General features: G+C 36.5%; 2 protein-coding genes, 2 long non-coding RNA genes and 2 other non-coding genes across 7 annotated transcripts; 4 read left to right on the top strand and 2 right to left on the bottom strand.

Moving 5' to 3' along the window:
• Positions 1-1,571: 1,571 nt before the first annotated feature.
• Positions 1,572-1,643, top strand: TRNAD-GUC. Its single transcript has one exon. It is a non-coding gene; the product is annotated as a tRNA-Asp (tRNA).
• Positions 1,644-1,714: 71 nt separating this feature from the next.
• Positions 1,715-1,786, top strand: TRNAD-GUC. Its single transcript has one exon. It is a non-coding gene; the product is annotated as a tRNA-Asp (tRNA).
• Positions 1,787-1,862: 76 nt separating this feature from the next.
• Positions 1,863-10,497, top strand: LOC109148789 (actin-related protein 4-like). The gene is made up of 20 exons (XM_019296522.1): positions 1,863-1,971; positions 2,086-2,177; positions 2,802-2,948; positions 3,044-3,117; positions 3,255-3,335; positions 3,659-3,719; positions 3,909-3,958; positions 4,258-4,312; positions 4,860-4,937; positions 5,056-5,109; positions 5,592-5,645; positions 5,728-5,788; positions 6,447-6,498; positions 6,747-6,813; positions 8,485-8,547; positions 8,647-8,709; positions 9,117-9,179; positions 9,404-9,468; positions 9,935-10,003; positions 10,147-10,497. Exons 1-20 carry the CDS (start codon positions 1,959-1,961, stop codon positions 10,190-10,192), a joined length of 1,308 nt encoding a protein of 435 aa, XP_019152067.1. The 5' UTR covers positions 1,863-1,958; the 3' UTR covers positions 10,193-10,497.
• LOC109148791 lies at positions 2,184-23,073 on the bottom strand. Its single transcript, XR_002048882.1, has 4 exons — positions 23,062-23,073; positions 22,576-22,581; positions 6,634-6,639; positions 2,184-2,496 (listed from the first exon to the last, which is right to left on the bottom strand). It is a non-coding gene; the product is annotated as an uncharacterized LOC109148791 (long non-coding RNA).
• LOC109148790 (protein ABHD11) lies at positions 11,213-17,491 on the bottom strand. Of its 2 annotated transcripts, XR_002048881.1 has the most exons (15): positions 17,048-17,491; positions 16,445-16,540; positions 16,286-16,312; positions 16,037-16,127; positions 13,825-13,868; positions 13,622-13,720; positions 13,269-13,326; positions 13,137-13,189; positions 12,813-12,914; positions 12,584-12,649; positions 12,316-12,437; positions 11,876-12,047; positions 11,701-11,792; positions 11,602-11,645; positions 11,213-11,509 (listed from the first exon to the last, which is right to left on the bottom strand). XR_002048881.1 is itself a non-coding variant. In XM_019296523.1 (14 exons), the coding sequence occupies exons 2-14, from the start codon at positions 17,177-17,179 to the stop codon at positions 11,447-11,449; spliced, it is 1,125 nt and encodes a 374-aa protein (XP_019152068.1). In that variant the 5' UTR covers positions 17,180-17,285; positions 17,332-17,469; the 3' UTR covers positions 11,213-11,446. The 2 variants fall into 2 exon arrangements, 1 of the variants encoding a protein (XP_019152068.1); XM_019296523.1 differs by lacking the exons at positions 11,602-11,645; positions 11,701-11,792 and having other exon boundaries at positions 17,048-17,285; positions 17,332-17,469.
• Positions 14,266-22,802, top strand: LOC109148792. Its single transcript, XR_002048883.1, has 3 exons — positions 14,266-14,371; positions 19,388-19,392; positions 22,790-22,802. It is a non-coding gene; the product is annotated as an uncharacterized LOC109148792 (long non-coding RNA).
• Positions 23,074-24,275: the final 1,202 nt, after the last annotated feature.

The following is a 24,275-nucleotide window of genomic DNA, read 5'->3' as shown; positions in this document are numbered from 1 at the left end:
ATAGAAAAATTCCTTTAGTCCACGAAGAAATATTGTTTCCAAGCCTTCCCGAGATATAAAGTTATCTTCTAAAGAGTATTGAAGCCTCCAAAAGTGATTGGATCGTTTATAACTACTTTCTCAATTTACTGAAGCACAAAATAGTCAATACCGCCTCCACTGGGGCTCAAACCCATGACCTCCCATTTGAGAGAACCACTTCGTGCCACTAAACCACAAGGTCATTAGCTATGAGTAATCATATTTAAGTATGTTGTTTTATAATTTTTTTTTTGAAATACTCATGATTCTTTACAGGGTAGTATATATTTTTATAAATAATTATTTGTATTGAGTTGCCTTAAAATGTCTACAATCATGAACCACTAGTGATGGAAGATCATTGAATTAAATATTTGTGGTTTTAATTAATGTATCAAATTGATATTAAGAGACTTATCTAATTCGCAATAACCCACTAGTTTCTCAAATTGTAATGATTTGTGGAGACTCAAAGTAACCCCTAAAGGTTTGTAACTTTCTATGGAGATGTTTGAAGGGGGTTTGCCGGTTAGATTAATGCTTAGGCAGGGGGGGGGGGTAGGGGTTGCTAGTGATGTGAGTTGTCCTTGATGCATAGTAGCCCCAATTCAATTGAGAACGCGTTGAGGGATTGCCACATGGTTGCAACATGTTCGGCATAATTATCGCATTGTTGAGTTGTTAAATGTTGACATTACGTTAGCATAATGGTTTTAGGAATTATTCTCCAAAAATAACAAAAAAGTAATGTGTATATGATAGATTGGTAGCCTTCCTTCTATAATTTTGTGACACAGTCACATCTTGGTAGTCTAAAAGAACAAATTTGATAATATGAGCCTAGGTTATGAATAGGAAGTTTGTCAAGCTATGAATGATGCAACTTCACAACATAATAGATGAATCAATGCTGGTAGTAGAGGCAATACTAACAAACTCAATGCTTCGATAGGTGCTTAGCAACACAATGCAATTGCACCAGCGGGTTTTATTTTGTGTAGAGTTGATGTGACCATATTCTAGGGCACATGCACAATGGCCAATGGGTTATGGGGCTATCCTCTTCGTTCATAACAACTAATAATGGTGATTTGCATTGCATTCAGAAGCCTTTTCTCACTGAAGCATTGGCATACGAAGAGGCTTTGTCTTGGATCAAAAGCAAGGGATTAAATAACATTGTATTGGAATCTAAACTATTCAAACGTTTGTCTTAAATTAAATAGTGCATAGATTGATATTTCTTATGTATGATTAGCTATTTTAGATTGTTTATCCTGATTAAGTCTTTAAGTTTTGTTTGGTTAGACATATTTGTAGATTACCGAGTTAGGTAACACATACTTTTATAGTTATATTAAGGCTATGTGATACACATACTCCTTTTTGTATTAGAGATTTAATTATTTTGCAATAATTTGTTTTTATGTTGTTTTTCAAGAAGATATTGGGGGATTAAATTTGAAAATATTATTATACTTGGGAAATGGAAAAATAAAAAGATGGATGTTCTCATTAAATACTAGTTTATTTAAAAACAACATCACTGAGTCATTGTAGTATAGTGGTAAGTATTCCCGCCTGTCACGCGGGTGACCCGGGTTCGATCCGCGGCAACGGCGAGTTTTTAAATCTTTTTCATTTTAATATGAAAATGTTTCTATATATTTATCAGTGACCAGTCAACACTCGAGTCGTTGTAGTATAGTGGTGAGTATTCCCGCCTGTCACGCGGGTGACCCGGGTTCGATCCCCGGCAACGGCGTTGAAATTTTAATTTATTATTTCCGTTTCAATTTTATAAAACGTCGTCGTATATTTAGTACCGGTAATGAATTGAATATTCTGGACATGAACCGCGAGAAGAAAATTGAAAACCCCTAAAACCCTTTCAATCCCTCTGGCATTCTGCAAGCTCAGACACTTCTTCTTCAATCATGTACGGAGGAGGTAAAGTCTTCAGAAATTATCATCTATACACTTATTCGTACAAAAATTCGGCACTTCTGTCTGTGTTTTTGTTTAAATCTATCTATCGGGCGTTGTCTTTTTTACATTCTGCAGATGAAGTCTCTGCGATAGTCGTAGACTTGGGTTCTCACACTTGCAAGGCTGGTTACGCTGGCGAAGATGCTCCCAAAGCCGTTTTTCCTTCTGTAAGTTACACCCACATTTACTCTCTCAACCAATTTTACGTTTTTCCCTTCACTTTTCTGAATCTTGAAACTGGCCAAGTTTCAAACTTGGGAGCGTGGGTAACTTGTGATAGGGTTTAGCAATGCCAGTGAGGTCATAGAAACTTATGCATTATAGTTAAAATATACAAATTTGTTTACTTCAAAGTCTGGCTTGCATTATTATAGTTAAAATAGTCATTGAAACGGGGTAACCCCAACCAAGATGGCAAGAGATCCACACTTGTAACCACAAGGTCAAGAGTTTGAATCCTTTGCCCCCTTGGTTTGAGCGGGTCAGCTATGAGTAACTTAGACTGGTTTACTTCTTGTGGTCCGGCTAGGGTCACAAGGCGGGGGTTTACTCACACTCGAAAGGGTTGTGGGGTTTCCCTCATCATACAAAAAAATAGCCATTGAAACATGGATTATGGGTTGTACAATGATTGCATTTCGTTTTGGTCCCCAGTTTGTTACTGATTTTGTTTTGGTTTTGTAAGTTTTAGAAGTATGACAGTATGTTATAGACTCTCAGTTATATGAGCTGTCTTTTCCTATATGTTTGTTTTGCTTCAGCTCATGTTAACTTTTTGATTTTCTGTGAAGATTGTTGGATCAATTGATCAAATGGAAGTTGATAATCCTGATAATCCAGATAATAATTCTGGATCTGCCCCTGACTCTAAGTCCAAGGGCAAGCGAAAATTGTATGTAGGATCTCAATCCTTGGGATTCCGCCGGGATCACATGGAGGTCAGTTTGCAAAGCTCTAATGCTTTTGAGATGTTATTCCTTCACCTTTTCTAATTATATTATTTATATGAATGGCAAACGTTCTATTTCCTCAGGCACTCTCACCCATTAAGGATGGAATAGTTGCGGACTGGGAAATTGTTGAAAACATATGGGACCATGCCTTCAGGTACTAGACCATTTCTTTTCTTTCCTTGAAAGGTTCCCTCTGTTTTTCAACTTTTAACTGCTTACTTGCATTGGAAAATTAATGGTAGTCTAAGTTCCTTCTTAAAACACAAGGTTCTTGACTTTTTTCACTTGTAGGGAATGCTTGCTGATTGATCCTAAAGAGCATCCAATGCTACTTGCTGAGCCATGTTCCAATACTCAACAACAGAGAGAAAAGTGAGTATGCAGGCAAAACTATTTCATTCATTATGCAATATATGAGCAATGTCATCATTGTAATATTTCAATGATTAACTGAAAGGGTTCTTACCTTCAAGAACAATACTTCAGGTAGTTATTGCACATTGTAAATTCCTGATACCTGAACTTATAAACTAGATGTAACAAATAATCATTTAGACAAAGCATGCTATGAAGCGCTGAGAGAGAGAACATTGTATAACAAAACAATCTAATGTTTGACATACTTCGGTTACTTCCTCCACACTCTATTATTGATATAGTAAAAGACTGCAGTTGACTGAAAACTAATTTTACAGGGCTGCAGAGCTTATGTTTGAAAAATACCAAGTCCCTGCTTTGTTTTTGGCCAAAAATGCTGTGAGTTCTCACTTCTATCCTCCTTTTTGTTTTTGTTTTTTTCTGGTTTTGTTTTTGTCTTTTTGATGTAAATTGACTCAGAGTCTCGGACCTAAGATCATTTCTTTTCTCATCTTAGCTTACTATTTTATGAGATTGTGATTGAGTGTGTGATTGCTAAATGACTGGTTGTGTTTCTTTTAATGCCAGGTTCTAACATCTTTTGCATCAGGACGCGCCACTTCTTTGGTCGTAGATAGGTAGGAGATTATTCACTTCTTGAAAAAAATCAGTTCTGATTACTTCTTGGACATTATTTACAAATAAGTTCGTCTAAAACAAACAATCAAACTTGCTTGGAAATACTAGGCTGAAAAAATATCGTAAAATATGACGTGTTAAACTTCTAATTCAATTCTTCACCAACAAAAATATAACGCAAAAACTTCTTTAGCTATGGAGTTTCTTGCTTGCATCAGTTTACAACTTTACCAGTAGTTTATGGTATATTTGCTTAAACAAGTTCTAATGCTTTGCACCCTGCTGCTAATTGACTCAGTGGTGGTGGATCAACTACCATTGCTCCTGTGCATGATGGATACGTTCTTCAAAAGGTAATTCCCTTTAAATATGTAAATGTATTGGGTATAGGCTGCTTACTGACTGAAAACTTGGAATCTGATGTGGGGTTTAAAGTCCTGGAAATGTGGTTGAAACTGAACAACTTTAATTCAGGGTAGGAACTGATACATGGCTTCCTGAAGATGGAGAAAAAGGTTCATGGATCCTGAAATGAACATCTGGCCATGTTTATTGGTTTATGAAATGTGAAAAAGTTTAAAGGATAGGGTTGGAATCAAGGAATCCACTATGCTTATCACCTGTATAATTTCTTTTGATAATCATGTACACTTTTCTGTTCTCATAAATAAAATTTGGATTAAAACAATAAATTAAAAATATGATCATGTGTGGAAATGGAGGGTGCTCAACAAGGTCTATTAAGCTGGAAATTTTGATGTGTTTGAGACTGCATTTGGTTATAAATGTTAAATTATAACATACCAGATACTATTAATCTATTTCCCTAGCTTGTAATTTGTTTCTTTTTTCAAGGTTTCCTTTTAATTAATTTGCTATTGCTTCACACTTTGACAATAGGCTGTTACTACATCTCCTATAGGGGGAGAAGTGCTTACTGAGGCCTTGATGAAAAGTCTGGAACAAAAGGGCATATTTGTGAGTTACTTTCACTTCAATGTGCATCCTAAGACATGATTAATTGAGATGATTCAGATTTCAGATATTTCTTAATATGATCATTCATTTCCTTTTTCTCCTTGTCCTTGAACTGCAGATAAAACCTCGATATTCTTTCAAAAGAAAAGAAATCCGGCCAGGAGAATTTCAGGTTATTAGCTTAATGATTAATTCTGTACTTCACCTATATTATTTTTATCATGATTTGCTTTATTTTCCTGTAATCCTTGAAGTTTAGGTTGGTTTCTCTTTATGTGTGCCTTCATAATGTTAGCCTTGTACTGTGAAGGTTTTCTGCTAGAAGTGAACTATTCAAGTTCTTTGTTGTCCTCAAATAAAGAAAGAAAACTTGAGACCCTAGTTTGTTTTTTTTTTTCAAGAGTGTGTACACTTATATTCAGACTCTGAGACCATCATACTGTGTAGTTAAGACTTAAGAAATACGGAGTAGCACTTTTGTTTGTAGTTGAGAGCTTGGAAATTGCACTGAACAAAAATTATTATTTTGAAGTTTGTGTAACCTAATGCTAGTATTTAACTTATGCACTATTTATTTTACTTTTGTGCTTGGTGTTATCACTACATTTCATTTTCTTCCTTTTTAACTTCAATACTTCTAAAATTTACATTCAGATAGTGGATCTTGATTTTCCTAATACAACTGAAAGTTACAAACTTTACTGCCAGGTAACTTTCTTGTTAGAATTTTTTATGTTCAATTATTGTAACCTTTCATTCCTGTACTCAAATGTTTTTTTTCTTTTCACAGAAAGTGATTGCCAGTGACATCAAAGAATGTGTGAGCCGAGCTCCAGATACTCCATATGATGGTCTGTGCTCCTCTTATGTTGGATTCTTCCCAATTTCTTTACATTGTTATATATTGATCTGAATGTGATAAAGCATTTCTCTACAAGTTTCCATGATTACTTCTCTAATCTCTAACCAATGGTGCACCCTTTATTGGTGATAAAATAAAATCACATCATAGTTCGCAGTTTCCTAGTGGAAATATCAAAGTTCGCTGCCATGTTTTATATGGTTCTCATTTCATTCTGACTCTTTTTAAGGAAGAAAATATGAGAAATTTAGTGGCACTATGCAATTGTATACGTGCTAGTGTGCTACTAAGTTGAAAATAATGCTATTTGACAGTTTTGACATATGATGAGCTGCTATAATTGATAAATAACAAAATGGAAAGGGGGAAGTCTCTTTTTAGGTTTCTAGGTGTTTGGAGCAATTCGGAGTAAAGGGGGAGAAATTATACAAAGTATTCAGAGTATACTTATCAACTAAACTAAGCCTTAATTGTAACCTAGTTGGGAGAGTGCATGAATACTTAGCTATATTAACTGATCTACTATTACCAGTTTTTCTCCATCATGCTAGTTGGTTTGGTCGGTTTGGTTTAAATTCCTTGTACATTTGTTATAGCTTGTTTGCTCTTACAACATTCAAATTATGTTGATACTTTTTATCCTGCAGATAGTTCATACTCAAACATTCCAATGACGCCTTATGAGCTTCCTGATGGGCAGTAAGTTCATGAACTCTGAGGATGACCTATCAATTCATTTGGAGATCTTTCTTGACTCAAAAACTTTGGAGCCTCTTGATCCTTTTTTTCCCCTTGGTCTTAGTTTTATCTTTAGCTGGTTTCATTTAGGGCCACTTGGCTCTGTGCCACAAATGAATTCAGTGCTGTTTATTTATTTATTTAATCTTTGGTACTAGTGTTACTAAATTGTCTTCTGATTGTGCTCTTTGCTTTAAATTATCATCCAGGACCATAGAAATTGGCGCAGACAGATTCAAGATCCCTGACATCTTATTCAATCCTTCTTTGGTTCAGGTTGGTGTCACTAAGATTCATATGGTATTGATTTCATGTTTTGCCCTGTCCATAAGATTCAATATTTCTTCCTGGGGCCTTTGTATCTCGATTCTCGAATGATGGCAATGATTGTCAGTGCAATGTTTATGTATGTCTGTGTGTGTGTGTATTTCCCTTTGTGCTTCAGGGAACCATTTGAGATTTGATAGTTTTGTTCTTTTAGTCCATCTGTCCATTTTTATCAGTGTTGTAAAAATAGGGGCTAGGTGGTCACCTAGTTGCTAGGCGCTGATAAGGCACTAAGTCAAGATACAAATGAAAATGGAAAGTAACCGATCAATCAAGCATCAGATTTTCTGATCACAAATGGAGCATAATTCATGGGATTGGAGCGAAAAATCAGGGGAAAAAAAATCACATTATTTATGCTATTTACTTAATTTCTTCATTGTATGGGATTATAAATAAGGAGCCTCCCCCAGTGTTGAAGGCATCAAATATTCATTAGAAAATAATAGCTATTATAGTTTGCAATAATCCATTCTTGCTGGAGGATACTTTACAGTATCCTTGTTAGTCCTTATTCATTTCAATCCTATCAATTCTGCATTACTTGTTAGCGTAAAGACTAAAGAGCAAATGAGGAAGAATTAATGGAGATTCATAGGATTGAAATGAATAAGGACAAACAAGGCTACTGTGAAGTATGCTCTAGCAAGAATGGATTCTTGCCCAACTATAATAGCTATTATTTTCTAATAATGAATATTCGATGGCTTCAACACTAGGGGAGGCTCCTTATTTATACTTCCATACAATGAAGAGATTAAGTGAATAGCATAAATTATGTGATTTGTCTTCCCCTAATTTTCTGCACCAATCCCATGAGTTATGCTCCATTTGTGATCTGCAAATCTGATGCTTGATTGATGGGTTACTTTTTCATTTGTATCTTGACTTAGTGCCTTATCAGGCGCCCCTAGGCTGAAGGGAAGAACAGGAAATTCGGCACTTGGCTGATTAGTAGGCCTCGACAGCCATTTTTTATTTTTTTGTTTTTCATTTTTTTTTAAAAAAAATTTGCTACTTTGATGGATTGTATGTGTTATGGTTGGAGTATTATGTGCTATTGAACATTTGTGTTTTATGGGAGGAATACTTGCTAGTTGCCTAGAAGTCTACAAAATAACACACACACATATATATACTCCCTTTGCCCCATTTCACCTGTCTTGTTTACTATTTATTGGTCAAACCAACTCTTTCTTTGCTTATTTTCTTTAGTATTTTTTACTTATTTTTAAATTTGATTTTGTGTTTAATAGAACTTTCAATGTAGTTTCTAAATATATAAATTTTGTATATTAATATTAAACTTAATATTTTGAAAAATTGAATTAAAAATAACTTCAGTCAAGCCTTGTTAACCGAACCAGACACATAAAGTGGGACGGAGGGAGTATTAGTTAGGCGCCTAGTGATTTTTACAACATTGATTTTAATATGAATGTTTTCCGTACTGGTTTGTTGCTTCTTTAATGGCATTTGCTTTTTGATATTGAACTTACGAGTACTATTTTCACTTTGTCATGGTTAGAAGTACTTTATATCACTATTGGGTCAATGTGTTGCAATTTAGATACGGAGTATTATTCTTGAGATGGTTCCTTTTTTATTTGTGTATCTCAGACCATCCCTGGAATGGAAAGTTTTGCCGAGACTGCTACTTCTCTCCGTGGTCTCCCACAAATGGTAAGTCCTATTTATCTGACAACATAATCTTTGATAAGTACAGCGAAGAAACATTGCTTCTTCCTTTTGGAGAAATAATTGATGCTTAAAACTTTTCAGGTCATTGAGAGTATAAGTAGGTGTGATGTGGACATTCGAAGAGAACTCTATAGTAGTATATTGGTAAACCTTTGAGTACTTTTCTATGATCTTTTAATTTATTAAAACATGTATGGAGCTCTTATTTTCTTCTGTTCTTTCCCCACTTTTTTTTTTTTCCAATGGTAGTTAGCATTCATATATATGGGTTGGGACTTGCATTGTGTTCATTAGTTTGCTCTTTCTTGTTCACATCAAACTCTATTGTCAGCTCATAGCTGTTGCTGTCCTGGGACATCTGAATTAGAAGTGTTTTTTTTTTAATAGTATATTTGTACAGATGATTCAGTATACTTTATCATTACATTCACAATACTTCTATAATTTAAAACTTATGATATGATGACTGCCCTTTATTTTGGATGTTACTCATTATCCTGCTTGGAAACTTTTGATGACATATTAGTTGATATGCTGCCTATATCATACAGCTTTCTGGGGGAACAGCATCAATGCAACAACTAAAAGAACGTCTTGAGAAAGATTTGCTTGAGGTATTGTTGCCCCTTGAGGCTTTCTCTCAGTTTGTGCATTTATATATTTGTAGTATGTGATTCCTCAATAGGTGTGTTAACTAGAGAAAATCATACACTCCCATATGTTCTGGTACTCGAGGAATCAATCTTATTGCATATATGTATTTAATCAGTTGAATGGTTCTTTTTTTTTTTTTTTTTTTTTTTTTTTTTTTTTTTCTCCTTGTTACTTGCATTTGCAGGAATCTCCACAAGCAGCAAGAGTCAAAGTACTGGCAAGTGGAAATGCAACAGAAAGGAGATTCAGGTTGGGATTTACTTCCATCATTTTCCCTGTAGGGCATATATAATATATAAACATAAATGTGTAGTTCAACTATATCTTAAGCTTTTAGTTGTGACGGGACATATCATTCAATTTGGTATCAGAGCTAACCCCATGCAAGAGGTCATGAGTTTGAATCTCCGCCTCGACCCAATTGCTTGGAGCCTATAAAAAAGTAATTGGATGTGCATACGTGCGGGGATGTGCAGTTCAACTATCAGCTTAGGCTTTTAGTTGAGACGAAGCACATCCTTTAATTTTCCCCAGCCTCATCACCTTTTATTTTCATTCAAGTTGCTTACATTGATCCACCTCTTTGAATGGTGTTTGTTTTCTTGTTGGCTGTCAAAGAAATTCACTCCCAACTGCCAAGAATGATGACTGAGAAAACAATATAACCCTTATTATGTAGTTAAGTGCATCTTTCTGAACATGTGTGTTTATGCAGTGTATGGATAGGGGGCAGTATATTGGCATCACTTGGTTCTTTTCAGCAAATGTGGTTTTCAAAATCTGAGTAAGTATTATTTCTCTATGCAACTTTCAGTTGCAATTCAATTTCCCATATTGTTAGTTTATTGGGTACATTTGTTCAGTCACAACAAAGATCTTCACTACAATATCTTTTAGCCACTTTAATTTGTCGTTTCTGTACTACAGGTATGAAGAACATGGGGCTTCATATGTTCAAAGAAAATGTCCCTAATTTGCACTAGTGGCAGCATGGCCCTGTCTGCCATTTCTGTGATCGACCATTCACTTGTTTGATGAGACAACTGTGTAAATTTAGTTGAGATTAATCCGAACAGTCTTGTATCTTGTTTCCGCTAACTGTGATTAATTTAGATAATGTTGTGACTCCAGTACATTATTTGCTGCTGCTGCTGAAATTGGTCTGCCATTTTAGTTAGGAGTAAATTTGTAGCCAACTTGAATTCTTCATGGCTCCTTATCCAGTACTGAAAATTGGCATTCTTTATTTTCAAAGTTATTTTAAACTTGTTCTATGAATTCCTTGTTTAATCACTGCACTTAAATTTGATAAATTTAATCATTACACTCAGGGTTATCAAGGCGCCGCCTAGGCGTCTGAGCGGTCACAGCCTTGCACCTAGTCCGCTCGCCTCGCCTAAGTGCAAAATACAACCCAAAACCCCACAAAACATACATGAGCAGCACCTACACACTAAGGCGAGTTGACCGGTGTAATTTTCAACCGGAGAAGACGTCGGAATCTGCCTCACGCGCCGGCGCGTGGAGGCGAGTGGAGGCTCCGATGGCGGCGCGGTTCGGGCTCCGGCGTCGTCCTCCTGTTCCGAACAAAGCCCACTACCTCACCCTGACATGTTATCAATAAATACTAGACTTCTCACTACTCTAGGAAAAACTATTCATTTTCTCAAAGATGACTTGAAATAAATAGGGTTCAAAAAGGCTTCCCAAGACAAGATATTTTCAATATACACAATAAATACTAAACTTCTCATTATTCTAGGAAAAACTATTCATCTACTAAAGGCAACTTGAAGTAAATAAGCTGCCCAAGACAAGATATTTTCAATACATATGTATATATTTTATATATTTTATTTATTTAATACTCATCGTCTAGTCGACTAGACAGTTGGTGACATCTCTCCTAGAAAGTCCGCCTTGATAACCTTGATTACACTGACCTATGAAGAGTGACTCTCATGTGAAACTGTTTCATGAGATCTCACGGATCATGAAATAAATGATCATAACTCTTAGAATACATCTTATTCGATTTACAATTTCTAGAAAAAAAAATAAATGTACAAATCTCATGCCTGAATGAATATTGGTTTTACACATTGCCCTCATACAAAATTTGTAAAAAATGATACACTTACCACACTGGAAAAAGAGGTCAATGATGTTTGCGGGCTCAGGTAATTTTCCTAATCTGCAGGACCATCAATGTCAATGTATTCCAACTTTAAAATCCATGGAACGAGAATGAAAGAATCTTGAATAATCCGTCTGGGTTATCCGCGTGCACCTGTAACATTGTTATATGATTCACTTCAATGAGGCAAACGGCAATGGCACAGATGGTGATTGGTAACAAAAGTATACAAGATGAAGTGTCACCAGGGCAATAACATCAACAGTGGTCAGTGGCTTGTTAGTTTTCTCTCTATTATTTCAAAGTTCAAATACGATGAATGATTCAATGATGTGCAACAAAACCTCTTCTTGTTACCAATTTGTGCAAGTCAAATTGATATTGCAGAGGTGAGGCAGATCTAGACTCAGTTTCAATTTTGTTTGTTATAGAAATGCTGGCACAATTTTAAGCATCTCGAGAATAGTAAGAAGATACTTATATAAGTTATATTCCAACAGTTGAGAGAACGAAACATACCCAGTGCCCGGCATCTTCTAAGACATGCATCTCTACTCCACCTCCCTCCTTGGAAGCTTGCTCCTCGGCAGAATGAATCCTCCGAATATCCTCAAGTGCCCACCGATGCAAACTCCTTTCTGCCTTCAAGAAGCTGACATGTACACCTCGGGGTACATCTTCCACTATTTTCCTACACAAAAGCTTAAATTATCAAATGCAAATTCCTCTTTTAACACTTGATCGAATAAAATGCATCATTATAAGGTTGTACTTAGAAACATGATATAGAGCATGCACATCCACTATATCGGACAAACATTTATTTATTCATTAAGACATACTAAATAGAGTGCCTCCATTATTTATTAATCCGCTTGGATATTTATGCAATCAAGCAATTGAATAATGAAAAATGACGCAAAGTATAGATTACATCCAAACAGTGTAGGATAGCTAACCACATATTTGTTTCTTCATATGATTGATACATCTCAGCAATTCCCTTAAGATCAAACACCCACGAGAAGCTTGCTGGGGATGTACCAGAAGGGTTGGTCTGTCGGAGGTTAGTTACCACCCACTGGAAATCATACCAAAATGTAAAAACATAGGGAATTACGAGAGAGGTAAGCTATCTATAACTTCCACAAAAAAGGATTAACCAAAATTTCAACTTAGAGATTCATTTATTTAAGGAAATCAATATAATGTGTGGCTTATTAATACCTGTGCCACATCTTTGGAAAAACCCTGCTTAGTAAGAGCCTCCGCAACATCCCGTTTTGAAGAGACCTTCCTTGAAGAATGATTGCCATATGCAAAATCAATTTTTTGATCAATATGAATTTATGATAACTTCCTCAAGCATAATTATGTTTGATTGTTGTGATGCTAACACAAATAACAAGAGAAGTATTCACTCATGGAAAGTGAACCATAAAAGTAAAGCACTTACCTCTTTTGGCAGTGCACTTAGAAAAGTAATTAGTTCAGCTGGGTGATCATCTCCATCTCCACCAGCTCTTACTTTTCCTGGAGTTGCATCCAGAACCCAAACCTAGAAAACATCAAAACATTCGGTTGAAACTTGAAAGGGTTAACAATTTGGGAATTGATAGTACAAGGACCACAATGGTAAATGAGGCTCATTAAAGTCATTCTATAAACTTTTCTGCTAACTGTCAGATACTTATGGAGCAGATATTCAGAATATTCTTTATATTGAAATCTGTACTACGTTTGACATTAAGGCAGCACTCTGCAAGTACAGTGAACTTACTCTGACAGGCCGTGCAAGTGGTTTAGCAACCTGATCAACCATGCTCAAAGCAACTGCATTAGTAACAAGAGAGCAATCAAAACATGAAGTATTTTATTGGAAGCCCTACACTAACAGGTTAGCTAAGATTACCTTTTCCTCCAAAACTGTGACCAACGACAACTCTGGGAGTGAGCCTGAGATGCCCAAGCTGCAAAAATAAAATAGAAAAATATTCAACAATGTATCATATAAGCAAAGTATTCACGATAGTCTCTCAAGTGACTGGGGAAAGAAGGGGAATTGCTTGATTTCACAGAACATTTGATTATGTGTTTGGTACTTTCTTAGTTTTATCCATTCAAATGAATCAAGAACTTGATTGTTAATGGAAACAAAACCCAATCCAAGTCACCAAAAATGTGAAATACACCAATTGATTAATCAGGAGTCAAACAGAAAATTGATTAATTAGAAACACAGCAGTGCAGGTAAGAATCATGTACTAGTTTTAAGACATCCAGGGCAGCTGAAGCTACAGTATGAGGCCCCTTCTTCTTGATTGATGTCGAATCACCATGGCACCACAAGTCTACCAAGAGAAACTGAATGAAACTGAAGTCAACAGAAAGATCTTTTCCATGACAATGCAGAATAGCAAATTAAGTAAACCAAGAGTATAAGACACACAAGTAAAACAATTCAGTACCTGCCATTTTGGAAATTCTTTGGCTAATCTCCGAGCAAAGCTTCCTGATACAAATGTTATAGCAAGACATATAAATAATATTGATATGCTAAATTATGTCACAAGAAATTTGAATATTAGTTAATAAGTTGAACTAATAAAGTTTGTCTCCTGTAAAAGCCATCTGCACAAAATTTAGGACTTAACATGGTCTAAGATACAAACTAGAAAGGCCTATTCTTCAGGGAAAGGACACGTTCCACCTCTGGAAAACTAACAGAAACATCAGATTCAAATTGCAACCAAACAACACTCCCTTGATATATGATATGTACTATAAATCAGAAGCACCCTTTACTATATAGAAACTTTTGATTACAAAAGCACGATTTTTTCAAATAGCAGCAACACAAAAATACTCCCTTAAATCTTAATATGTGATATCTAGAGTTAATACCATAATTGGTCCTCTGACTATTGGGGTAGTACTCTTTTTAGTCCTCGACTTTCAATTCGACCAAAATACATACCTCGACTTTCATTTTTGACCATAAATAGTCCTCCGCTAGTCTTTCTGTTAAGTGAGTGTTAAATTTAAGAGTATTATCGTCAAATCAAAGAAAAAAAATTAAAATAGTTAACAATAAGTTCATTTGAGCTACAAAGTTCGTTGGGAGATGATGCAAAGTTCGCCAGAGATGATGCAAAGTTTGCCGGGAGAGATGCCTCTCTTCACAAATTCATGGGCTGCATACATAGCAGCCACTCCTCCGCCAACTATCACATACAGAAACGCCCTTCCCATTTGAATTAATGAGTTGATTAATTACCAAATTAATGAATTAATAATAATTCATTCGCCAGGTAAGTCAACCTTCCAAATTGCCTATCAAACTGGATGCAGACCTCACTACCCAGAGGAATGTGCAATCCAGTGGCCGTTGGGACTCAAAGGAATTTATGGTCCTTATCCTTGTAACCAGTCCTATACGAACTATAATAGATGGTCACATACCTATTATAATATCGTAGCCACCGTTTGGGGGATCCATACCCCTGGTGCAAATAATAAAAGGAACGGTATTGTATGCAGGTAAGTCAGCTGTTTTATGGTTCGAAAGTTTGAATATAACACTTTGATTTGACGATAATACCCTTAAATTTAACACTCACTTAACAGAAAGACTAATGCAAGACTATTTGTGGTAAAAAATGAAAGTCGAGGTATGTGTTTTGGTTGAATTGAAAGTCGAGGACTAAAAGGAGTACTACCCTAGTAGTCAGAGGACCATTTGTGGTATTAACTCTGATATCTATTATACACTCAGTAGTGCCCTTTTCCCTGTAGAAACTTTTGATTACAAATGAACACAATTTGAAATTGCAACATTCAACAACATAGCTTAACTGAAGAAATTTTTTTAAAAAATTCCTGCAGCACTCCACCGTTGGGAATACAAATTCCAATCTACAATGAATCCAGTTGGGCATGCAAAGACACTATAAGAGGCAACATATTGAAAGTGCAGATCCCAACACCCTTATGTGGTTCTGAGTTACAGTCTAGTTGGAGAAGCCAATAATACATTTATATGAGCTTAAGAGAATGTACAGTATAAGAGAAAATCATCCTTGTGCATAGTAACAATCAAACTAAATTTGAGTTTGAATTCCTGTAATGAATTCAATTTTTTGGATATTCATAACATGGAATGATTTAATTCAAAATCATTGTTGGACATCCCATAATAAGAAAGTGATATAATTGGAAAGGGCAGACCATAAGTTTAGTATGCAAACGGGTGGTGTAGTTAACATCATTTGCAGCCTGAAAAACTGCTAAATCAGTGTGCTACTAAAGCTGAACTGCTGACATAGGCTCACTTGTGACTAGCTTATAATTTGACAGTTTGTGATTCCAGTTGAGTTCTAGTTAAACTAATTTATTACTTTCATTCAAACATCTTTTTGAATGCTGGTTGTCATGCAAACTTTTACTAATAAAATATACCAAAGATATCTCACACTTTCTGCATGTGAGTAGGATTAGAGAGTATACAATGATGCTCACATGAAGTGCCAGTTAGGGATGGATACATGTTGAGCCACGTAACTATTTCTCACTATTGTTATTATGTGGCTAACACGACTCTAAGGAGCTAGATTGCACTCATTAAACATGCACACGAAGAATAAATGAAATGTATTTAGATAAAGTGAAATGCTTCATTACCCCAATTTTTCCTGCTGCCCAAAATACCGTGCAAAAGGACTGCAGTAGGTGGTTCAGGCAAGGATTTATCCATGATATAACTCCATCTCACCTATACACCACACATTCACAGATACAATCACATTTGTGAAAACCAACATAAAACCCCACTACATAGAATGACAGTTAACTTGATGAACCAGTTATGGCTAACACCAACTAATAATTGTGATAGATTTTCCAATGCCCCAGTAAGTACATAATACTTACTTTGGCTCCTTGAACGAGTTCATATGCCTGCATACAGAAATAACCTTGTCAATTGAATGTTTTGAGGCGCAAAAGGAGATAATCAAAATCACATTATTCAATATTTACAAAATCAAGTAAAAAGGCATTAGTATAAGTGGAAACATGCAAATCAAATACCAAAACTTCAGATGGCATCACAACTTTTCTGTGTGCAAGTCTCTCATCTACCAATGTCATCCGGATACTTGAACCATTAGAATGGCGAAGAGCTGCCTGAGAAATTTGGAAAGTGGAAAATTATAAACTAAGATGCTATAAATTAGTGACATCAGAATATGGTGAATTACTGCTCATTTGATACTGAGAGAGAAGATTTCAAAGTATTTAGATTCAAGTACAATAATGGATGATGATGATCAAGTAAGCAAATCAACATAAGGAAGAAAGGAATACCCAAAATTACCATTGCAATGCTATAATGTAGCTTTTATGCACTAAAAAGGAAAAAGAATTTAACTCAATGCAGTGTGGGTTGAGCTTGCAGTACATATGGACAATACTAAATAAACCATAAAAGATGCAATTTTTTTTAAATAGTAGATACAAAAGAAAATCAGAATTTAGCAAGCAAGAAGCAGAGTCTAACAGCAATAGAATTCCCCAACCTAAGGTTGCCCCTAAATATGCAGAATTGACATTTGAAAGCAGCAAGTAAATCACCAGAATTTCCAAGTACTTGCATATTCATTCATTTATTGGCTCTTTGTCTTCACATTATACCTTGTCCAAAGATCTTGAAATTCTCATTTTCAACCTACTGTGCTTCTCCGAACCAACTATCGGCAAGCTCTCTCGCAATGCAGCTCCGGTCAAGGCGTGCCGGCCAGCCGTAAAGTTTGATATGGCCGACATTTCCTCCGAAGATCACCTCGATGTACAGAACCTATATCTCTATTGAAAATTAACTAAACAATAGAGAGATTTCCAGAGCAAATTTAGAGCGAAAGTAGAAAAGTTTGGAAAAAATAGGGAATGCAATTGCAGGGAGTTGTGGAAGAAAAAGAAAGATTGTTCCAAAGAGGGTGGCGGCGGAGAAAGCAAGGCTTGCGTGGTGTGCTCCTGTCTTTCAAGTCCCTCACCGCGTTTTTGTCCGCCCAGACATGACGGTGGTAGAGCCTAGAGGCTATGCGGATTGCGGAACACTGGAAATGACGGAGTTGCCCATACGCGCCAAAGACTTTGGTGGTTGTGGGTGTTTGAAGCAATGAGTTAATGACTGAAATAGGAAGGAGTTAGAAGGCAATGAGAAAAATGATAATTTGAGAAGGTTTTAAAAAATGTACAATTTTGAAAAAAGTTCATTTGGTATATGTTTTTTTTTTTTTTTTTTTTTTTTTTTTGGTCAAAATGTTTAAATGAGTTTCTTTAAAAATTGTTAAAACTTTTTTTTTTTTTTCTAAAAACAACAAGAAACGCAAGTGGTACTTGCGTCTCACATATTATACTCGAGGTGGAGCGTATACGAAATGGGTCTCGCGAGTCCTCTGCATTTTGGCGCCTACTTTGCCAGCGTCCTCGCCAGCCCCACCTGCTTCCACGGTGGCACAATTATGTTTTGTTGGGAAGAGAAGCCAGGAGTTCTGACGTCTAGGCATAATTTGACGGTATTAATGGAGAAGTCGAGGATGATAGTGATTTTTTTTTTCGAGTTTAGCGGGCCGTTGGAGAAGGCTTATTTGTCCGTCGTCGACGAGCTCTTTGACTTCGGCAAGATCAAGTCTCTGAAGTCGTCACTACGGTCGGAACACGTCGAATAACCTCCTAGTTCGATTTCCTAAATATCCCAACAAAACGGTTAAGGAAGTATGGTGTTTGCCGAAACAGAGTGGAACGGGGAACAATGCTAGCAAACGAGGATGAGGAAGAGAAACTCATTCGAATAATCATCGACACAAGGCAACGAGACTCCCATTTCGTATACGCTCGAGAGACGCAAGTACCACTTACGTCTCTGGTTGTTTTTAGGAAAAAAAAAGTCTTAACAATTTTTAAAGAAACTGATTTGGGATATGTGTTTCTGACAAGAAACGCATGTCTCAAATGAGTTTTTCTCGAAATTATACATTTTTTAAAACCTTCCCATTTTTGTCATTGCTTTCTAACTTCTTCCTATTTCAGTCATTAACCCTTGAAGCAATTATGTATAGTAGTCCTTTCTTCAATGTTCTATTACTCCATAGGGAATGGTCAACCTTTACATTTCTGGTCTAATTGGTGGGTGGATACGGAGTTGTTGAGGTTGGACGTGAATATCGGCATCTCAAAGGAGGTGACTAATGCTAAGATTAGTGATTTCATTCTTGATTCTCGATGCTAAGCTTCTAAGAAATTGCAGGACATACTTCTTGATGGGTAAGGATTTGCGCCTGGTTAGATGCGGCAGCTGGGCGATTAGTTGAGGAGGAAGCTAGGTGGGTGGTTGAGTGAAGAAGCCAGGTGACACCTTGGGTTGGGGGGGGGGGGGGTCAAACGAGCATGCCATAAAGAGGTGCAGATGAACGAGTTATACAAAAGGTCGAATGGGGGAGTCAAGCGGATGGCCAAATGGGGGAGCCAAGCAAATGGTTGAATGGAAGAGTTAGGTAGATGGCCGAATGGGGGAAGCAAGCAGATGGTCGAGTGGAGGAGTCAGACAGATGGCCGAGTGGAGGAATCAAGCGGATGGCCGGATAGGGGACTTAAGCGGATGGCCGAATCGAGGAGCTATGCAGATGGTTGAGTGGAAGAGTCAAGCGAATGGACGAATGTGGGGGTTAGGCGAATGGTCAAATGGAGGAATAAGGCGGATTGCTGAATGGGGAGTCAGGCAGACCGATGGAGTGGAGGGGTCCGGCAGACGATTAGGTGAAGTAGACAGACGAATGGATAAGGGGAGTCATTCAGCGAGGGACCAAGTTGACTCAGAGCGAGAGTCGGTAGGAGAAGCGCCAAGATAGCGGGTCTATCATCCATAAAGGATTGGTTCCTCTTCCAGCATAAAAAGGAAACAACTTGATTTGGAAAGCGGTTTGGAGCGGATCTCGCAGAAAATCGGAGAAGATCCTATAACAATTAGGAAAGAAATTGTATACACTTATTGTTGATTTACTTGCCTAGTTTAAACCAATTTCTTGCTTTCCGGAGGCTTAATCTTCATGTATAAATACGTTGTTAGGGCCTTGCAACGGTTAAGCTCACAAAATACACAAAAGGCAATAAAACAATTTTTCGTCGATATTTCGAGCAGTTTTCCGGTAGTGTTGGCCCTCTAATTGACTACCCCATGCTCGTGAAACTAACACTTCCCGTAGAAAAAAAGTGGAGATGATAAGGGTCATATCAATTCCATATCAAGCTCACAAGGAATACATGCTCTTATGGTCGCAATCAGGTACATGTTCCTTTTATGTTAAATTTTCCTATAACATGACTGCGTGTTGTCAGGTGGGAGAAGAAGATCTGGCGTGCATCTAGAATCCGAAATGCATTGATAGGGTGTGTATGTTCATTTGGTTAGTGGTGAAGGGTAATATCCTAATGAACAATGAGTGGGCAATGAGGAGTATGATAGTAAAAAATAGTTGTCTCACTTGTGATGACAGAGACGAGACCTTAAGGCACCTTTTCCAAGAATGTGGATTTGCAAAAGAATGTTGAGCCCAAGGTTCTTTATGCCTTTACACTTCGGTCCACTTACAAGCTGGCTCGAAGTGAACTGTTCTTATTATGAAGTGCTAGTGGATAACAACTTGCAATATATTAAATTTGTGTACATGCTCTGAGAAATTTAAGTTCATAACGATTGGGTTTCAAGGGTATGAATAGAGCTCCTGACGAGGTCACGAGAAGAGCTTCCTGGCTGGCACACGAGGCAAGAAACGCGCTAATATATTTAAAAAAAAAAAGGGCGATAGAGGGAGCTAAATTGAGGTGGGTGAGTTGGACACCACCAAGTAAAGACTGGCTCAAGCTAAATACTGATGGGGTTAGGAAGACTGACATGAATCTAGCGAGTGTTTGGAGGGCTAGTGCGTGATCATCATTAAGGGAGATAAGTTATCGGTTTCATGGTTAAGATTAGGATCACCAACAACTTTATGGTGGAGCTATGGGGTCTTAGGGAAGGCTTTCATTTAGTTAAAGAAAGGGGATTGGGTAGGGTGATCGTGGAACTCGACTTGAAGGTTGTGATTAATCTTATGCTCAAAGGCACATCCTTGGACTATGCGTTATCTCCTCTGGTTGCTGACTGTATACATCTAATATCCTATGGGAGGATTAAGAAGACCACTCATGTCTTGAGGTAGGGCAACAAATACACTTATGATCTGCTGACATGGGTTAAACGAGTGATTGGGGTATTACATTTCATGATCATCCCTAGGCCCGATTAAGTAGTCTTATTTAGGCTAACACTATAAGGGTCGTGATGCAAATGGCCACTTAGCAGGCTTTGGGGTCTTCTCTTTTGCACAAACAAAATCAAAAATATTTTGTAAATTTAGTTGACATTGGTCACGGAATTGCAATTCCCTTCCCTTATTTTTAAGAAGTGTTTTTCTTTTTAATATAGTTTGATTGGAAGTCATTGAAATTTCTAACAATATGTTTGGTTCACAAAATAGGTTGGGAAAGGAATAACATTCTCTGTAATAGGCTTATTTTGCTCTTTGGTAAGTCATTTTATTCTCGAGAATATTATTTCTGAAAATGATCTATTCTGTTTGCAAGTGAAATATTTATTTTAATAGTTCTCGGTAATAAACTATCTTAAGTTCTCATGAATAGCTTATATATGCTAATATCCAATTTATCATATCTATTTTTGCTATGTACTATAAATGTATCATATAATAATAATAATAATAATAATAATAATAATAACAATAACAATAACAATAACAATAACAATAACAATAACAATAACAATAACAATAACAATAACAATAACAATAACAACAATAACAATAACAACAACAACAATAACAATAACAATAACAATAACAACAACAATAATAATAATAATAATAATAATAATAATAATAATAATAATAATAATATTATTATTATTATTATTATTATTATTATTATTATTATTATTATTATTATTATTATTATTATTATTATTATTATTATTATTATTATTATTATTATTATTATTATTATTATTATTATTATTATTATTATTATTATTATTATTATTATTATTATTATTATTATTATTATTATTATTATTATTATTATTATTATTATTATTATTATTATTAGGTGACGGTGGCAACGGTCCATAGTGGACCACGGTCCAAAATATCGTCGTGAATATTATGTGTTAGAATAATGTACATTATGTGTTAGAATAATGTACATTATATGTTAGAATAATGTATATTATGTGTTAAAATAATGTACATTACGTGTTAGAATAATGAAACATATGGGGTAATATAATGTACATTATGTTTTAAAATAATGTACATTATGTTTTAAAATAATGTACATTATGTTTTAGAATAATGTACATTATGAGTTATAAAAATGTATGTTGCAGTTGGACGCTCGAAAAAATAAAATTAAATAAAACGACGTCATTTTTTGACCATGGTCCACATGGCTGTGTGGACCACGGTCTACGCAATAACTATTGGGTGATGGTTTTATAGGGACTGAGTCCACCATAAATCTAGGTGCTAGACCCCAAAAAGTATGTACAATTCCCAAAATAATAAGCCCAAAATTTATAAATAGAAATAATAATGTTGAACCCTGGTGCTCCAATGGGAAATTAAGACCCTAAGTCATTGGACTAGGATGATTATAGTAAAATAAGGGATGATGTCATTGATGCCTCTTATGTAGTGTTGAAGACCCATCTAGATGCTTGGCAAGTGCACGACTTTGGTTATTCTCAATTTTTAGGCATACATGTAATACCCCACTATAGCGCTTTCACATGAATAAGTAGAGCATCATGTTCTTTGGTATATGCAATGTGATTAAATTGATGGGGGTTGGTAGGTGTGTTACCAAGTGGGAGGTTGCGGGTTTGAACTTTGCTAGCAGTATTTTCGTTATTTTGTTCCGTCCTTTTGGGCCACCATGTTTCCTTCCTTCTAAGCCCACCAAGACTTTTATTCTCACCATGTTTCCTTCATTTTTAGCCCACCAAGACTTTTATTCTTCTTGCGACAAAACCTCATCAATAAAAATGGACTTCTTTGAACTAATATCTTCCCACTAAAATGGCCATCGGGGGCCCATGGCCCCATCACATATCCCTCATTTTCTTTGGGTGTCTTTCACAAATAGAAAAAGTATAAACACACCCAAACTTCTTCACACCTTAACGCCTAGACTCATAGGCCGAAAGGTTCTCATCTCTTTTGGATAGCTTAGTCCCTGCTACCTTCCCTTCCCTCCATGCAGGTTTACCATGCTATCTTTCCTACTTGCGGGCTTCCTTGGGCTATTTTCCCTATGTGTGAGTCTATTCGATTGTTTTTTCTCATTGAGGTTTGATGATTCCTTGAGTCCGCCTTCGCCGCCTCCCCTTCTTGCGAGCCAACCAAGAATGATTCTTGACTTCCTTCTCTACATGCATGTCGACGAGCCACATTTCTTGCTTTATGTTGTTATTTCACACATGCATGTGTTGTCGAGCTAGCCAAGCTATTTTTACAACCTGCAAGTCCTGAGAAAAGTAGATGTACTTTTTTTTTTCTCTCGCCGGGCTTGTCAACCCAGCTTGCAAGCCCAACTATAATTAATTTTTTCTCTTAGACTGTCTACCGTATTTTGCGAGCACAACACTAGAATGTTATCAATTTTTTTCTTTTCCCCTTTGGGCCGCTTACCCTGCTTTACGGGCCCAACATCAAGAATGATATCGTTTTTTTTTTATTTTCTCCTTTGGGCTGCCTACCTTGCCTGCAAGCCCAACCATAATCGTTTTTTTTTCTTGGGCCGCCTACCTTGCTTTGCAAGCCCAACACTGGAAGTGATATCTTTTTTTTTTCTTTTCTATTTTAGGCTGCTTACCTAGCCTATAAGTCCAACCATAATCGTCCTTTTTTCTCTCTTAGGCTGCCTACTTTGCTTTGCGGGCCTATCATACCTCCCCGACCTAGGCCAACACCTCACTTGGCTGTGTGGTTAATGACGTTAGAGGTATTGGTGCTATGGGCATCGATGAGTGCAATCTCAATGGCCCAATTGGGGTGGGAGTTTTGGCTTCGAAACGACCCTCCATCTTTGTTCAAGATATCACTCTACTGGTTGATCTATCGCTTTCGCACTCGGCTTGGGTGATTCCTCAATTCGAGGCATTTTAGAAGACATTTCCTGTGACAACCTTATGTACGAAACGAGTAACAGTTTTTGTCTCTTCTTCATGTATGTCTCCCTGTTTAAGCAAAATATTTATAGTTTGGTAGTACTCATCAACTGACTTTTTTCCTTGCACCGTTCCCTGCAATTTTCTTTCAAGATCATAGAAAAAAGATTTAGGACGAAAGGTTAGGCGCATATCTTCCCTCACTTGAACCCAAGATTCATAGGGAATAAAATTAGCAACTCTCTCTCTATTTCTTTTTCGCCACCATGATACTGCATGCCCCTTAAAAGATTTAGCAACTAGCCTAATTTTTGTAAGATCAGAATAGTGCTTTAAATAAAAATGAGTTTCAATAGCATTCTCCCATTCTATGTATTCGGTAGGTCCTTTCTCACCGGTGAAGTTAGGAATTTCATGTTTAATGTTTCCTAACTCCGCATTACGCTGCTGGATCCTTTGACATCTAGGATCCACTCTTCCTGCTGGTGGCAGGTGTCGCTCATCATTGTGTGGTGGTTGCACTTGCTGTGAGCGTTGCTCCAAATTATTCATTCGTTTGAGTAACCTGTCTATCTCTTGTTCTAATGTCTGGGGCAGGTTTGGAACTTGTTCAGCCATCTGTATAGGAAAAAAAATATC

Source organism: Ipomoea nil, unplaced genomic scaffold (genome assembly GCF_001879475.1).
Source record: "Ipomoea nil cultivar Tokyo-kokei standard unplaced genomic scaffold, Asagao_1.1 scaffold2144, whole genome shotgun sequence".
NCBI lineage: Eukaryota > Viridiplantae > Streptophyta > Magnoliopsida > Solanales > Convolvulaceae > Ipomoea > Ipomoea nil.
Note: the sequence above shows the minus strand (reverse complement) of the source record. Positions and strands in the feature narration are given on the sequence as shown.

Coding starts and splice junctions, on each gene's coding strand:
- LOC109148789 (XM_019296522.1), top strand. Junction 3,336..3,658: donor ACTCAACAACAGAGAGAAAA/GTGAGTATGCAG, acceptor CTAATTTTACAG/GGCTGCAGAGCTTATGTTTG. Junction 3,959..4,257: donor ACTTCTTTGGTCGTAGATAG/GTAGGAGATTAT, acceptor TAATTGACTCAG/TGGTGGTGGATCAACTACCA.
- LOC109148790 (XM_019296523.1), bottom strand. CDS start 17,179: ATGTCGGCCATATCAAACTTTACGGCTGGCCGGCACGCCTTGACCGGA. Junction 16,541..17,047: donor TTTCAAGATCTTTGGACAAG/GTATAATGTGAA, acceptor CAAATTTCTCAG/GCAGCTCTTCGCCATTCTAA. Junction 12,438..12,583: donor TTTCCAAAGATGTGGCACAG/GTATTAATAAGC, acceptor TATGATTTCCAG/TGGGTGGTAACTAACCTCCG.